Source organism: Theobroma umbraticum, unplaced genomic scaffold (genome assembly GCF_002168275.2).
Source record: "Theobroma umbraticum cultivar Fairchild unplaced genomic scaffold, ASM216827v3 scaffold_51.0, whole genome shotgun sequence".
NCBI lineage: Eukaryota > Viridiplantae > Streptophyta > Magnoliopsida > Malvales > Malvaceae > Theobroma > Theobroma umbraticum.
The window spans coordinates 9,709,819-9,726,918 of record NW_018397260.1 but is presented as its reverse complement, the minus strand read 5'-3'; the positions used below and the strand labels follow the sequence as shown (position 1 = coordinate 9,726,918).

The following is a 17,100-nucleotide window of genomic DNA, read 5'->3' as shown; positions in this document are numbered from 1 at the left end:
AATTGCGTACATGCACCTTTAATTTACAATGTTTTTAGCCTTTGATGTACTATTAATATATAAGTGTCATAAGGAAGCTTCGCTTCGAGCTTCAGCTTCTCTCCTAATGTTTTAGGCCTATAGCCCTTTTGCCTCTTATGCTTGGAATGCAAATATAAGATGTTTACATACTCCTCCTTCCTATTAGTTACTGTGTAATTCTGAAAATTAAGCTATATATATATATATTTGTATATATTTGTATTTCAATCCATGCATGTTTAGCCCACTGATCAAAATGATTAACTTTCAAGGTAAAGAACAAATCTTAACCAATGAATTTTAACTATCTTTGCTTTTTTTCTAATTAATTAATGAAGGGAAAAATCTTCTTTCTAAGGATCATAATTCATAAAGAAATAAAAAATCCTCTTAAATTTCTTGTTGGAATGTATATGCTCATGATGATATTCGAAACTAGCAACCATATTTTGTGCCCTCTTACAACTTTGTTCAGTCACTGCCCACAGATGATGCTGATACTGATTCCTAGTATGTTTAGTGTGTACATGTTTATAAATATTTATGAGTTGCAGTTTCAAGGCTCAAAGCTTAAAGGGTAGGCGAAGAGCAAATATTTGAGCATGGGAATTAAGCCTTATATCTTTTCTTTTCTTCTTGAAGGCAGAGCCTTTTTATTTTCCTTTAGCGTGCTTGGAGAGCAAAGTTCATTGACAAAATAGCACAAGTACAATCAGAACAAAATTCTCTAAAGCTTAGAAGCATGTGTAATTAAGCCTGATTTCCCTTTATTGAGTTAATGAAAGTAGTAGAACTTCTAATTTGAGACTGTCATAATAAGCTTCTCTTTTCCTTATTTCATGTATCTTTAATTTGATTTGCTTTTTGAGTGTTTGAATAACAGTAATGACCTTTTAATTCTTCGATCTTTCTCGAGCATTTTTGGACCATGGATACCAATTACGGAAGAACCCCATGAATCTCTTTCTTGAACAGAAAAAAATAAAAGAAAGAGATAACCATGAGTCTCTTCCCCTTTGCCCTTTATTCTTCCCCGACGTCATTCCGAGTGATGAAACAGATGGACGTCCGCAGCTGACGCCTGGCTCTCATGACTTATTCTCATCCTGAGGAGAGAAAGATGAATTCATTAGGAAAAAAGAATAACAATCACTATTACTCTTTTGGCACTTAGCATAATTCTTTTTCTATCCTATTTATGGATGAAAACAACTATGAATCTCTATTTTAAAAAGGATTCTAATTGTTGTTACGAATCTCATTCCCTCTTTACTTTTCTATCCTAATTCCTCCTTTTCTTATCCTCTGCTTTATCATTATTCTTCTGTCACTTCCACCCAAGTGATGGAGATCAATGCCAACATCAAAGATTATTAAACAGCCAAAATCTTGTGAGAAAGGCGTCAAGGTAAATTTTCTATATCACCCTCTATGCGTAATTAACAAGTAAACTTCTACGTAATACACTCTTATTTTTATTCACAATTTTTATTAATTTAATAATTAATTATAACAAAGAGAAATCAGCCTTTTTAATTGTAGGAACGTTGATCTATATATATAACAAGATATTACTACTATTTATATTTTAACTCAATTATGTTGTGGAAAAATGTTTCAAAATTATACTATTTAAGATATTTATTGAATAAACAAAGATCAAAAAACATTTCTTGGAATGAAACACATTATAAGAGGCGAGAATAAGAATATAAAAAGGAGAAATTCGAGAAAAATAATAAAGAAACAAAGAGACGAAGTCGTATACAACCATAAGTGAAGAGATATTCTATATAAATCCATGCGTGTTATAACCCTTTTCCATCATATTAGCAAAACTAAGTGTCTCTCATTTAGTTATCCAAAGCTCCAAACCTGCTCCGTCCCGTTGTCACCATGCCTCTTTACGTGCCTAAATCCCTGAATCTTACCCTAAATGAAGGGCAACTGAAGGCTATCTTCAAAGAACACGACACCAACGGGGATGGTCGTCTAAGCAAAGAGGAGCTATCGAAAGCTTTCGAAAAGCTCGGCTCGCGCAACCCTAGCTGGCGAGTTCGTCGTGCACTGCACCATGCCGACACAAACGGAGATGGATCCATCGGCATAGACGAGTTGGACGACCTTGTCAAATATGCTGTCAAACTAGGATATGGCGTCAATTAGGGTTGTTGTATATTTATATATGCCCGTACAATAAAATGGTCTGTTGTTTGCTTTGCTAACTGATTGATGAAGAAAAAAAAGAAGTTTCCTTCTATTTGTACTTTTCACTTGTGAGTTTCACTGTCATCATATAAGTTGTACTTGTAACAGCAATGGGATGCAATCTTTGTTGGGCAAGAATTTCCCCTTTTCTTTTCGATCTTTCTGATGAATGAGATCGACATGTGTTTTGAATTTTTCAATAATTTATATGACTAACTTAATTTCAATGTGATTACCCTTCTTATAAAGATAAATTCATAAATGATATTTCTTATATATATATATATATATCAAATTTATTTAAAATGAACTTATATAATTATATAATTACATCTCTTAAAAATAATAATACAAATGATAGATACAACATATCTATTCCCATACTCGAAGATGTCCTCCTATTATCTTTTCCGAAGCCATTATCTTTCCCGAAAAGGTTACAAGACTCTTTCCGCCATATGATAATTCAACGGATAGATAACTTTTCAAAATTATGAAAATACTATTTTCTTTTTCTTCTTAATTTCATTCATTTTCTCTTACAAGTGAAGGCAACTAAGCTAAAGCATAAATGCCTTCTGAAAATGAAATATAGCCATCTGTTTTTTCCTTGAATTTTATTTTATTTTTCAGATTATAAATGAATATCACATGTGTCTTTGTCTAGACATAAACAAGTTTTTATCAAAAGGATATGTGTAATCAATTTAAACTTTATCTTATCCAAATTTTGAACCTAATCGTATCGTTTTTGAGAGGAGAATCCTGAACTTACACATGCAAGGTGCACAAGAAACATACATCAAAATTAGCATATAAAGAAACTAATACACATATTTAGCTTAAAATATTTCATATCTCAGCCTGACAAATAGAATCAGAATCTCCATTACTTTAGAAAATCAGGACCCCTGAATTCAGCTTTCCTTAGCAATTTCTGTATGGGAATAAGTCACACATGCTTATGCATATGTAGAACTGAATTCTTTACACGAAAAGACCTTGGATTCCACTTCTTAAATTCGTTTCCACCTGTTTTGTTATGAGCTTTTGATATGTCGCAAAACTACTAGACTAGTTACTTGCAGGAGCTTTGCTTTTGAAGTTTGTCTATGCCTCTTCCGTCCTTGTCACGATCAAGTGTTTATATTCCAGATTTGATTACAAATGAAATCTGCCAACTTGACAAAAAATGCCTATGCAACTTGACCACCCTTTTTGGTGGAGCTTGATTCTTTGACCACTTTCTTATGTGCTTAATTAAGGTCTAGCTCTTGGAAGGACAGGTGGCCGTCTCTCAATGGATACTAAAATAAAATATTTATCCTTCAGCAAGCTCTTTTCTTTCTTTGTTTATGTAATATTCTGGCTTTGTCCTGGTTTCATTTCAAGTCCAATCTCCTTAAGGCTTAAGTGAAATGTAGGCCCAAATTCCAAGCCCAGTCCAAGAAGGCACTTTCTATTTGGAATTGGAAACTTGTGAATCTGTTTAACGTTGAGCTTATTTCTAATTACAAACAAATTCAGACTAAATATTCATGAACATCTAATCACTTCATTGTTAAGAACAAAGATATTGGCTGAGTGGTGATAATGCAGCAATCTGGAAAGAAGCTGCCATCCTGACAATGCTGAAATCTGGAAAGAAGCTGCCATCCTGAAGCCACTGAACAACAATCGTGGTTCAACACAAAAGGTTCAATGTATGGTTACTTGCTGGAAATCTGTGATACCTGTGCCGTATTTATCTGTGGAAGGGTTAAACATTGTGGTTAGTCAGGATAGCATGCTTTGTTCTATTATTATCAGGATTCCCTGTTTCGGGTCAGCCCGTGAGGGGAGATGATTATGTTGTGATTTCTGGGTAATTGTTGTGTGACCATCTGGAATGCTGTAGTTTGAGTTCAATCTAGTAATCTAGGCGCTTTTTATCATAGGGAGACACTGTTGAGTTCAGTGTAGTCAAGGTAAACCAGGTGGCTATTGTTTGATTGGCACATGGGAATCGGGTAAGCTGAGGGGGGCTGGTTTGTTCCAGGAAAGAACCCCCTGAGTTGCTGTACTCATGCACTTATTTGGTGCTCTAATGACAATCGTCCGCTTTCCGAAAAAGGAACAAAGTTATAGGCAAACTTGCAAATACAATGAATGACTCATATTCTCAGAATACTGTGAAGTAACTTCGGAAAAGATTAAGTTTAAATGATGCTTTGAAGAAACAAGGGTTGTGTTTCACATGGGAAGAAGTGAATATTTTATAGTTGATTGACGGTTTAAATTACACAAGTCAATCGAATTTTTTGTACAAATTATCGAAGTTCAAACCACTTAAGGGTAGGTTTATACCCTCAGCACGTGATACCATGTAATTTTCCATGAAGCACACTGTGGCACTTATTCTAGAACCTAAATGAAAGCCATAGATTTGCATTCCTTCTTAAAAAAGGGAATTATAGGAGGGAAAAATAGGTAGAACAAGCAGCATAAATCCGGGCTGCACCTGCACTACTTCTCAAAGACTTTCTCACCTGCCCTATGAGCATTGAAATACATATTTATCCTGAATTATATAGTTTTCATGACCATATCGTGAGTAGGAGCATCCCCATGGATGGAAAACGTATTATGACGATGACCGAGTTCAAGCAATGGTTAAAGAAGTCAGATGCAGACAAAGGTGGCCGGATCAGCAAAGAAGAACTCCGGAATGCTATTTATGAAACCAGGGGACGATTTGGCCGATGGAAGAGCAGAAGAGGGATACGATCAGCAGATGCAGATGGCAGTGGCTATATTGGTGAAAATGAGATCCACAAATTTGTTGAGTTTTCAGACAAATATTTGGGTGTAAAATTCTTTACATGTAATATTGTGCTGATTATATATAAGCCCTGGGCAATAGAGTGTGTGTTGCTTTGATCAAACCACTGTACCTCTTGGAATTAAAGATTTCTATATGTTATGCTTGCTTCTTTACATTCTACCATGCATCACTCAGTTCCCTTCACTCTCGACCTTGTTCCTGGTTCAAAATACTCCTGAAAGATGGCTTGAAAGAGAGGTTAAGAACTTGATTTACAGATTTGAGGTTAAGAACTCGGGCAAATATGGTTCTAATGCTGGCAGAGCAGTCAAGCTTCATGTATATAGAAAGAAGAATCAAGAGTGCACCTGAGTTTTCAGGATAATTTGCAGCAAATGTAAACAGAGAGTGAGCAAAGAAATTGGCCTGGCAACTGGGAATTGGTTATACACACACACACACACACACACATACATACTATTTCTTATAAAGAGATTCGATGTTGGTTTCTAGCCCTTTACTCTTCGTTGGTGATTGGCCTAATCCACTTCCTCATTTCCATATACAATCCTTTTGGGTCCCTTAACCTCGGATTCTGAAGTCCAATAACATAACACCATCATTGATTCTAGGGAATAAAGCCGTCAGGGATCTAACTGTTAAATGCATTGGTACAGTTTTTGTCCCTTAAGGGGGTCAGGTATCCTCATTAATGACCCTTTCCGATGGTTCCAAATAGAGAGAGATCCGTGTTTGTTGCCTAACTTAGCCGCGGCAGCATTAACAAACAGAATTTCCATAGATTAATCGCCAGTTGTTGTCCTTTCTTCCTTGGATTTGGACAAACAGCAAAGGTTTATTACTTCTTAATTGCAACCTTTTCTCTTACTTTTTGGGGCTCTATGGGCTTTGTAATAGATAACAACAGAATATTAGGCAACATTTGCAAAAGCTAGTAATACATCTATTGCTCTATGCTTCTTAAGCAATAGAAATTGTCTAAACTTTCAAAAGCACTTTGTTTTAAATACTCGACTTCCATGCTTTAATTGTGCTAAGCCAAATTTCTAATTATATTTGCAAAAGCTAAAGCACGACGGAGAGAGGGGGAGATTGGTATAAATTTAAGAAGCCTTCGAACTCTCCTACATATCGGCCACCAAGCAAAACAGTGTGCACGGAAATAACAGACTTTTCCAGTCTTGGATTATCAGAAAATGGCCCTTAAAACTCGTAGCTACTCCGTCGATGGCAAGCGTGAAATGACGATCGATGAGTTCAAAAGATACTTGAAGAAATTTGATGATGATAAAGATGGCAGGATCAGCAGAGACGAGCTTGCAAATGCTATACGAGCAGCGGGAGGATGGTTTGCTACGAGGAAGAGCAAGCATGCAATTCGATCCGTGGATGCCAATGGCAATGGCTACATTGATGACAATGAGATCAAAAACCTGGCAGAGTTTGCAGAGAAGCACTTGAACTTGAGAATTTTGTATTTCTAGAGTGTTAATCTCGAGTAACATCCCTTTATCCATTTTTTCTTGTTTGATATGTTCATCCCCTTGTTCAAATTGTTTATCAGTATATGAGTTTTTTTTTTTTTTTTGAAAGATGAGTTTTTATTAATATAAGTTAAAATGCCGTGGAGAATCTTCAACGTTGAGATTTGAGACTCCTGTTGGCATGGAAGCTATCATAAGAAGAGCCTGTTCTGAATAATTACAAAAAGAGCAGCTGCTCAAAGACACTTGGAAGCATCTCACAACGGATAATCTCAAAAACAAGAGAGTTCTGGATAAATCCATAAACAAAAGTCTAATACTAGTAAAACTTATCAGAGTGATAAGATAAATAAGTATTTTTGGGGTTGACAATCCTCAATCCTCACAGCACCAGCCACCAAGGTCTTACAAACCAAGCGATCACTGATCAATAGGTGCTCTTCAAAAGACAAACCATCAGCATTTCCTGCACATCTCAAAGACCAGAGTCCACCACTCACACAATGAATCACACACCATGAGTTGCGTCTATCTCCTGGGAGGCTTGGCATTATTTGTCCATGTATAGATGATGAAAAAAATAAGTTAGCAAATACTTGTTCAGAATCTTACAAGGTCCGATTAGTGACAACTACTTTCACTTGCTTTATGGAATTCCATCAAAGAAGAATTCATTTCAGTTATACACATTCATCATATACCAGCTTTATGATGTATGAACTCAATCTCCCTTGAACTAATGTTGAAGATTGATTTTGTATAAGAAATTGAAAGTCTTAATGAATGTTTTACACGTTTTACTGCTTGTGGAATCACGTGAATTCACTATACAAAATTACAAATCGAACTACCCTGAAGCCACATACAAACTAAGATGAACTGTCCTTTCCTTTCTACGCAAATTTTATACTATAAGTTACTTTGGACAACCGTGAATCACCCAGCCCTTCACATTAAAGAGCGTAATGGAACTTCCCCAAAAGCCATGATCACATATAACCTGTAATTTGCCAGGGCAATCTTGTTATAAGAAATTTGAAAAATATACCCACTCTGAAACTTTGATGGCCATAGCTCGTTGGATCTTAAGAAGTGCAGGCAAGAGTTGGAAGGTCTCTGACTCAAGTGCTACATGTCTAAGATTGACCGCTCTACCAGGTAAAAGAAACCGCAACTCAATTCCAATCAGGTCCTAGAATATAAATTGACACAATCCATTTCAGATAACCATCCAGCAGTCCACCCAGAGTTTTTAACAAATAAGGAAAACTGAGATCAAAATATACCTGGACAGCTCCAGAATGATCGCATACATCATCCATCTATCTCACTATCGAGCAGTCAAGCTATACTCTAGTGGAAAACTTCAAATATCAATCAGAGGTAGAGGCAGTTTCCAGTAATTCCATGAATTAAAATCCTCCTGTAACCAACAGAAGTAATGAAGTGGAGAATGAGACACCCCAAATAAGAACTGAATTAAACTTGAAAATTTAAACACAATGTATTATCAGGAGAAGGTGAAACTTGGCACAATAGATGTCACCTAAGTGAAGGATAGAAATTCTAGAAGAAAGCACGGAACAAATGGATCTCTTTCCATTAAACAAGTATAACAAAAACTCAGTCTAGTTGTCTTTGCAATCATTTTTTTTTTATCAAACAGAAATATCCCCAAGAGGCCCCAGTGATACTAAGCTTGAAGTCATAGTCTACCGCTGTTGGAAGCGAACTCCACTCACCGCAAGTAATAAATGGAAAAGAAAAATGTAACAAAACCTGCTCAGAGGAGGCCTTTGGTGGAAACATGCCATGAACAAGAGCATGAAGAGAACTATAAGATTTTGTGTCAACCCGGCGATTTACAGCAACCTCACCCTGCAAACTTGAAAGCATTAGAACAGGAGTTTGGTGCAGTAACCTCAGAAGCATTTTGGTGGCCTTTCTTTAAGTATTAAAGCCCTGATTACCTTTGGATTAATAATGAAGATTTTCCCTATTGGGATTCCGACCTTAAGATAGCTGATTTCATCGGTGTCTCTATTCCCAAAACCAGCATAGAATGGATTGCAATCAGATGGAAACAATGCCTTGATATCCTACAAGTCAAAAGATATAAAATGCGTTAAAATGTTCCCAAAGACATAACTATCATCTACCTATCTATATTGGAAAGCTTTTAAATCTCTCAGTGTCATGCACAGTATCTACAAAGCCACAAAGAATTTTTAAGCTACAAGTTGTGCTGCATAATATTAAGACAGATTAAAATCTAAGGGTTGATGTGTTTTGAGCAAAAAACTAAGTCCATAGTTGCAATAATATAAAATGCATATTATAACTCAACAATTAAAATCTTTCAACAAAAAAAAAAACTCAACAATTAAAATCTAATTTTGTTGAGAATTGCAATAAAGTCACAACCTATTGGGATATAAATAAAACCTTCAAATGAAAGAAATAATCATAATTAATTTAACAGCACAACACCATATCAGAGAAGTTCAACATATTGGAAGTTAAAAAGGATGTCAGAGCAAAGAACTAACCTCTAAGCACCCAATCTTGAATTCATGAGGAGCTCTTCTAATAACTGAGAAATACATAGGATGTTTCAGTCCACATAATAAGGTTTAGAGATATCTTTCGGGGGTGGGGGAGGAAGAGACAGATAAGAAAAGGTGTCTGGAAAACTCTAATATGCTTGAAGGGCTAAAAGTATATGCTCCAAATCAGAACAATAGCATATTAACCATGAATGAGAAGCCCACTTAACTTTTAATTTGAATTTCAAAGTGGTCATGAATAGGAATCTTTCAATTTCCTACATAAAAGGAACATAATTGGAAACAGAAACAAAATAAAATAGAACAAGGCTTCATTTAATTCATTACAGCTCAACATGAAACAACAACTGAACTTTGATTTTTCAGGTTGTAATTGCATGTCCCATGCATCTATTTCCAAAGGTACAGCTACAGCTCATCTTATTTATTGCAGAAATGTCATAAATCTCTCTAGGGGTTGAACTAGTGAGGATTTACAACCTCAAGATAATGCACCATGTCCTTATGGGATGTAATACAACTAGAGTGAATTTAAAAGAAAAAGGGGGTATTTGCCTTATCCTACACACGGTTGGCAATTTATATACTCTTTTGCCATATTTTTTTTATTTAATGCATCATGATCTAAAAGAGCATAACCTTTGTCTTAATTAGACTTTAGATTCGATGATTCATGGAACAAAACAAAAAAGATAAATAAGATAGAAGCTAATTAAAATGGTATATGTTGCATAAGAAAAGCAAGCCCAGAACAATAGTCACATTTCTCGCATATGAAAAGCCCAAAAACTGTTTTATTAAATCCCTGAAATGGTAACAGTTACCTTCTCGATATAAGGATGGAAAAAGCCCATCAGGGGAAATAACGATTGGCCCATCTGGTAAAGCCTTACCATCCTACAGATATGAAGATAGGTTTGTTAAACAGTTTCTGCTTTTGACAAGCAACAGTGGTCAGTTCAAAAATCATTAAGGACAATGAAAACATGAACTCTTGAATTTCTTGATTCTCATTTTCCAGTTTGATATAAGAAAACCACCAAACTATCATGATCACCTGCTTAAGGTTGACTAAAAATTGTCTAGTGAGATATGCCTGGGATATTGCACGTGCACTAAGAAAAAGCAACTGATACCCATTTTCCTGCAACATAGAAGAAGAATTTTGATCCATGCAAGATATTAACACTGTAATAGATATTCATGCATTAACAGTTCTTAGAACATTGAGAAACCTTTTGCTTTCTAAAATCCTAACAAAGTATATAAGACAATGATTGTAAATTGCAAGGGCCTTCGATAAGACTGTACATTGCTCAAAAAACCAAAGTTTTTTTTTATTTTTTGGGTTGTGCAGGAAGGAATAAAGTATCATGGGCTCAAAAATTAAAATGTAAGATGAAAAGTAACCTACCTTAATAGCTGAAAATAAATGCGCAACACCTGTTTGTGACCAATCTATCCCAACCAAAGGCATGAACTGACCTAGAACATCTGATCTGTAACAACAATGTAAAATTAGGGAACCCAAAAATGACCAAAAGAAACCTTGGTCTGCAGCAATTAAGAACTTGGGAAAGAACCAGATTATAAAGAAACCTACTGTAACAATTTCAACGAGCAATTCAACGTTATGTAATGCTAGCGGTCTCCAATACCTTGTCAACAAAGAGTAGAACTATGAAAAACAAGCTGAATTCATTTTGAGAAAAGGCATCATGAATTTTGAGCCCAAGATTAAGATTTTAAGACAAACAAAACATTATGCAGGTTAACCAAAAGTCAATGCTAAAGCTGCAACAGAGAACTATAGAAAAAAAGCCAGCAGCCATAGAGCTCAAACTCCTAGCAAGTACATTTGAAATGACTGAAATGCCAGAAGTATGGACAGCCTGAAACCTAAACACAGCCACTTTCTTGGGCTATCAAATCAGCTAGCATTCTGCAAATGATTTCACCCATGCACCTGTTATATCTAATAACCTAATTATCATATCATTGTTCTCTGTTTCACCCTGTCCAACAGACTATGGTCCCTATCTATGTTTTCTTCGTTCTATACCATGCATGTGTTTCTTATGCAATTAACCCAAAACTCAGCCCATTGATGGGATGAATCAACTTCGATGGAGATTCCCCACATAAATCAACTATGACCAAGCTTGACTACCTAGGCTAAGCAACACCTTACACAGGCCAATAAATTTGATTGCCAATTTAATGTTACACCCATTACAACATGGAGCACATGTTCAATTATCATTCACTTTGCGACATGCAGTTGTTATCTAAATCTGACATTTAATTTCAAGAAAGAGAACTTTGTAATTGTCCAATACTCAATGCAAAACATTACTATAACATTGTTCTGCATTAGCAAATCTTGTAAATGTCCTTACCTTGTAATTGTTCCATCAACATCTGAGATTACTATATGAGCGCTCCATTTCCACAAATAGATTCTGGCATCAACCTGTTTAGTACATGACTTGTAGTGAGCACATCCAACTACAAGTGCTAAAACAGAAAAGATCTTACCAAAAAACTAATAAAGAATTCAGAAAGAGAATGTAACTTCAAGTAAGAAATGAAAAGGACCTGCTGCTTCCCCAGCATAGCGGTGGAAAATGTGAAGGTTATATGATTCATCCCATCCTTTAGATTCAACGATGCCAGCTGTTCAGAGGTTGGAGTTTTTGCCCTGATCATCTTCTTCACTTGCCTGGCTTTAAGCAAATTTTTATCATCATCACTGACAACGGTACCATCTGCAGCATTCTCAGCATCCAAACCTCTGATATCAACTGAAGCCGGTTGCACAGCCTTCCTAGATCTGGTTCTTTTCAAAGAAAAAGGCCAAAGCCTCCAACTTCCACTATGGGAGACTATGGCTTTAGAAGGATCCCCTTCAACAGATGTCTCCACTCTGTCAACAGGTATCATGCCTTGCAGTTCAAATATTTCTTCACTTCCAAATGCAACCATCCCTAAAAGAACAGGGGCTGCTGCATCCCATGGAAAGTAACGGCCACCAATTCGAACTACAAGCCTATCATTCTTCACAGCAGTAGGACCTAAAGAGCCAAATTTCTTGCTATCCAATTTTTCAGCATCAAACGCTTGAGAGGCAGCTTCAGCCCCCATCCCTTCATATAATAAGTGTTTGCAAAGAGATATCTCTGCATAAAGCACAACGCATGTCACTTTCCAGAATTTGCAGCATTGCACACCAAAACAGACAGAATATATCTTCTACATTTAATTAAAATCATAACAAACAAGTATGTTGCACTTTAGGACAAGTTTATTCATAGCACAAAGTTGGTATCCATCACATAAAAAAAATAGTTTCTTGAATGATGTTCTACTGTCTTTTTGCAAAATAGAAGGGAACTTAAAAGTAAAATATATTTCAATTCATGGCATTTCCCAAAAGTGAGAAAGCAATGTAATCCCAAGAAGTGTAAATAATACATGATAACCAAGTTCTCTAATTTATCAAAAAAGAAAAATGATAACCAAGTTCTCTTACCAACAGCAGGATTGTAAAATGTATTTTTCAGCTTCCCTGAAGTCTCACTATCTTCACTACTAGACCTTTCATGTGCTAATGGCTGTTCTTCATCTGCATGTGACCTTACACAGCTTGAATCATCTGTCTTGATCGATGTCCACCTCACAGTTTCAGAATTTGAGTCCAGAGAATGGCTTAGAGGACGATGATTGCTTGCATCAAACTTGGCAACAGGAGACCACATATTAGGTAGTGATTCTGCCTGCCAACCATTTTTCTCTCCAGGTACTCTATGATTTCTATAAATACTCATAGGGCTAGAGACAATCCTTAACTTTTCTACAGAGTTTTCCAGATCAGTTGATGGATTCTCCTGTTCACACTTGTTAGAATTTAAATACGACTCATTATTTTCATTAAATAAACCATTTACTTCTTCACTTTCTGTACAAATTGAGTGATGAAGATCTTTATTTACACAATCTGGCTCATGGATTTTGAATTCATCAAGGTCACTGAAAAGGAATTGTTCATCCTCTGAACTCTCCGATGGTGGAACACTTCTCTTTGGGTCACTATCACCACAAAAATTTTGAGACTCATCAACAGACTCCAAAGAAGTATGGAGAAAATCCTTGGTATTTCTCTCATCTTCAGCTTGATCACCTAAATCACTGACAGTGGAAGTGGTGTGAATACTATGTGACTTCATTTCTTCCACTGAACCAATTACAGGGTCAACACTGACCATTTGGGAGTAGGATTCTGACACTGTTAATGCCCCTTCAGAATCTAACTCCATGTCCTCCGTTTGCTTGACAACCGTAACCTGATGAAAACCATCCAATAAGTCAGCTCAGCAAGATTTTTGACCATCAAGAGAGTACTAATCAAAGAGAAAGATTAGGCAACATCATTTCTAATGTAGTCCTAAGCAGTTTTCGTGGCTTCAAAAGAGTAATGCATTATTAAATAAGTTACAAAATTATTCATATCCTTCAAATCTTATTTTGTTTAAAATATCTCTTGTAACTAATATAACATTTTGGATGTGAGTTCACCTCTGGCACTAGCTCAGTCGTTGTAACCCGTGTTTCAGAGTGAATATGTACTTTCCCATTTCCTACATCAGAAAGGCACAGTGTTTCATGAGTTTGTTCACCAGAACCATCCAATGTCACCACTGAGCTCTCTGATGTTTCGTGGTAAAGAAAAGAATGGACTCTGTCTGAAACAGTCTCCTCATTGGAAATGCCACCGCCTGGTAAACCAGCATTCCTTTCATTATCAGCTCGTTCTTCATCGAACGTCTTCTCACTACATGATTCAATCTTATACTGACTTTGCACATCAGGACCACTGATCCCTGAGACAGCACCTGTCTCATTGTTATTATGATCAGAATTCCCAACACTACACTCATCAATAGTTCCTGATATGTTGGCTATTGCTTCGCATTTCTCTTTCGTAGAACCTTGATCTAAGGAGGAGGTTTCAACAACTTGTTGCTCCGTGCTTGCACAAGACACTTGTACGCTAGCTTCCTCAACAGAATAATCTAGGTTCGCAAGGCCAGAATCAGAACAGCTGACCTTCTGGTTGTTGCAGAAATCAGTTTCGTCTAGCAATGTCTGGTGATCAATGCTATTTTCCTCCTTATCATGTACAGAAGTGTGAAACTGGTTTTCTTCACCATTAATCTCCATATCCTCTTCAGCACCTTTACTGTCCAACGTATCATTTGTAGAATAAAATCGAGAAGTATTATTCTTTGATCTACTAGAGGCGAGATTGGTAGACCACTTCACCTCCAACAGGTCAGCAGCAATCTCAGCGCGCTCCAATGAACCTACCCTCATTACACCAGCCCCACCTACCACCTCCTCGTAACTATCCTCCTTTGTCGACTTCCTTCCAAAAACAAGCCCAAAAATCCTTGACCTTCGAGAACTAGTCCTAGCCATAGCCTTCCCATTGCTCACGTCGACTTCACCCACTGAGTTCGACTTATCAGCATCATAGTTGCAACTTTTGGACTTCATTGGCCTCCTATTACCAGAAGACGGCTCATCCGTCTCATCGCCAGAAGAAAAAGGAAATGAGACAGATTCAGATTCCCCTTCTTCAACATCTGCCTCCCTGAGAAAGTATGCTTCCCCTTTATGATCAAGAAACATGTGGAAATTCGCTTCAACGCCATTAACACTGATGCTAACCACCTTTTCCCTTGTCTTTAAAACCCCTTGAAATTTACCAAACCGAACATACCAAGGCGATGATTTGAAGCTCCCGTCGGGTTGCTCCACTACAATTATATCCACAGCACCACCAAAAGGGTGGAAGGGGCCAGAAACTGTATAGACACCGCGGGAGATATAGCTGCCTAGCCTCCCCACAGCGTACATCCTCCTGCGTTCAAATTTCTAAGACCACCCAGATCTCAGATACTAGAAAAATCAATCATAATTCAAAATCTTGATAGATAGACTTAGACAAGTGGGATTCTGGAAATCTCCATGGAAAAGCCTAGAGTTTTAGCTTCTGCAAACACCCAGATGATAAAATCTCAAATTCCAAAACATGATCAAAAGAGAAAATAGTTATGCGCACCACTTAGAAAAAGACAAGATAAATTTGTGAATTGTTCCATGACCAATGACACAAAAATAAGAAACAAACAAGAAAAGCATTAATCAAACCAAACAAGAGGAAAAACGGCTGAGAAACTCTCTTGTTCTCAGTTGTAAATTCAACGCAAATAAAATAAAGAAAACAGATAAAGAAAAGAAAAGAGACGTGACCCATTAAACCAAATAAAATACCAACCGTTAACAAAAGAATGGCAGTTGAAAGAATTAAAGCATATTCGTGTTGAAGCATTGGAATGTACCCAGAAACTATTGGCATGTATACATATATAAAACCCAACTTAGAACAGAAAAATCAAACCTTTATCTAAACGGAAAATGAAACAGACTTGGAAAGGAGAAAGGCTTTGAGCTAGAGAGAGAGAGAGAGGAGGGAAGGGAGAAACAGCCAAGAGAGACCAACGGTTTCGTGATCTCAACAGAGAGAGAGAGAGAGAGAGAGATCGTCTTTAGTGTTTACTTCGGAAATGTCGAGAGAGAGAGAGCGAGATAAAAAAGAGATGACATGTCAGCAACAGATATGACTTAGGTGTAAGAGTGTTACACCATGTTTCTTTTCTTTTATTTGTGGGACGAAAAAAACACAGCATACCAAACGTTAAAACAAGGTATGGGATCATGGACAGAGATTGGTTTTTGCTGTTAAGACCAAACCCCATACAAGCTATCGTTTTATAAACGTGGTTAACTAGGAATCAAAACAGAGTAGGATGTGCTGTATCTAACTTGGTTCAATAGTTGTTGGCACCTTCGATTCTCTTTCAATTAATCAGGATAAGTTTGTCTGTTCCTGTTGTACCTTTGGTATTAGTTAAAAAATGGACATTGCTAATGTCCTAACACATTCGGTGAAGTTGTCAGGTGTCTTTGGTCTTGGATCATTAGAAGAGTTCGAAGTTATGGCCGGATGGATTCATGCTTCTTGCAAGTACCCTAACTAGGATGGGCTGGTTCATGTGCAGAACAATAAAGGAAAAAAAATACACCCATGGAAGTAGATAAAAAGAACCTAGACCAAGTCTAACCCATGACCCAAGCCCATTTGTACTCTAATGTTATCATTTTGCAATAGAATAACTTTATCGAGAGTCAGCCTAGTGATTAAGCCATTTCCCAAACAATTTGCTTCCGAAATTCCCAAGGTTGCGGGATTGAAACTTATGCATTAAGAGCAAACTGGAAAGTCTAATTATGAAACTACATGAAATGATGATGATAATCATCAGGATACCATGGATCAAAAGCCTTTCAATGATTGGTGGGACACTGGACAACGCAGAAACCTGATCAAAAAATTGCTGGCAAAACTAAGTAAATGTGAGAGCTCTTTTCCTTTTATAATACGCTTATGTTGACTCGGTCCATTTTCTAGTATTAATGATGGATAAGGTTGTTTAAGATCTGATTGAGCGGCTATTATAAATGTTTGGGATTTTGGCAGCTAAGCTACAAATGTGAAAGCAAGGTATTTATGCATGAAACGCTGTTAGGCGGGATTGTCTTATTCCATCAACTTGTCAGAGAATTTTTGTTAACTGTTGGTACGTAAGAGTAGACAAGTTGTTGCTTCCGGTTAGGTAAATTGCTAGTGCATGTGCAAATGACTTTCAGTTGATCACTTGTTCATAATGATTCTGGATTGATGGTCATGGTGGGAGTACTAAAGCAGAAGGAGAAGAAGACGGCTTGTAGATATATGGGCTATAGCCCAACCTAGCTCATAGGAAGTTGGGTCCCTTAAGCTTCTTGGCAGCAGTATAATTGAAACATAAGCCCAACAAACATATAGCTGTGAGTCTAGGTAGACAGCTCGAATGCAACGAAAGCTGAAGAA

At 36.9% G+C, this 17,100-nt stretch overlaps 2 protein-coding genes across 5 annotated transcripts; one reads left to right on the top strand and one right to left on the bottom strand.

The window, feature by feature from the left end:
- Positions 1–6,214: 6,214 nt before the first annotated feature.
- On the top strand, positions 6,215–6,774 carry LOC110416178 (calcium-binding protein CML37-like). The gene has a single exon (XM_021428058.2). The coding sequence runs from the start codon at positions 6,250–6,252 to the stop codon at positions 6,535–6,537; it is 288 nt and encodes a 95-aa protein (XP_021283733.2). The 5' UTR covers positions 6,215–6,249; the 3' UTR covers positions 6,538–6,774.
- A 494-nt stretch (positions 6,775–7,268) lies between these two features.
- On the bottom strand, positions 7,269–16,421 carry PAH2 (phosphatidic acid phosphohydrolase 2). 4 transcript variants are annotated; one of them, XM_021428054.2, is made up of 13 exons: positions 15,568–16,325; positions 13,680–15,159; positions 12,637–13,447; positions 11,703–12,283; positions 11,504–11,577; positions 10,519–10,603; positions 10,162–10,248; positions 9,929–10,001; positions 9,087–9,130; positions 8,508–8,636; positions 8,317–8,415; positions 7,824–7,960; positions 7,269–7,729 (listed from the first exon to the last, which is right to left on the bottom strand). In XM_021428054.2, the coding sequence occupies exons 2-12, from the start codon at positions 15,021–15,023 to the stop codon at positions 7,904–7,906; spliced, it is 3,384 nt and encodes a 1,127-aa protein (XP_021283729.1). In that variant the 5' UTR covers positions 15,024–15,159; positions 15,568–16,325; the 3' UTR covers positions 7,269–7,729; positions 7,824–7,903. The 4 variants fall into 4 exon arrangements, with proteins under 4 accessions (XP_021283729.1, XP_021283730.1, XP_021283731.1 ...); XM_021428055.1 differs by lacking the exon at positions 15,568–16,325 and adding an exon at positions 15,445–15,560; XM_021428056.2 differs by lacking the exons at positions 7,269–7,729; positions 7,824–7,960; positions 8,317–8,415; positions 8,508–8,636; positions 9,087–9,130 and adding an exon at positions 9,137–9,361 and having other exon boundaries at positions 15,568–16,412.
- Between the last annotated feature and the right edge of the window lie 679 nt (positions 16,422–17,100).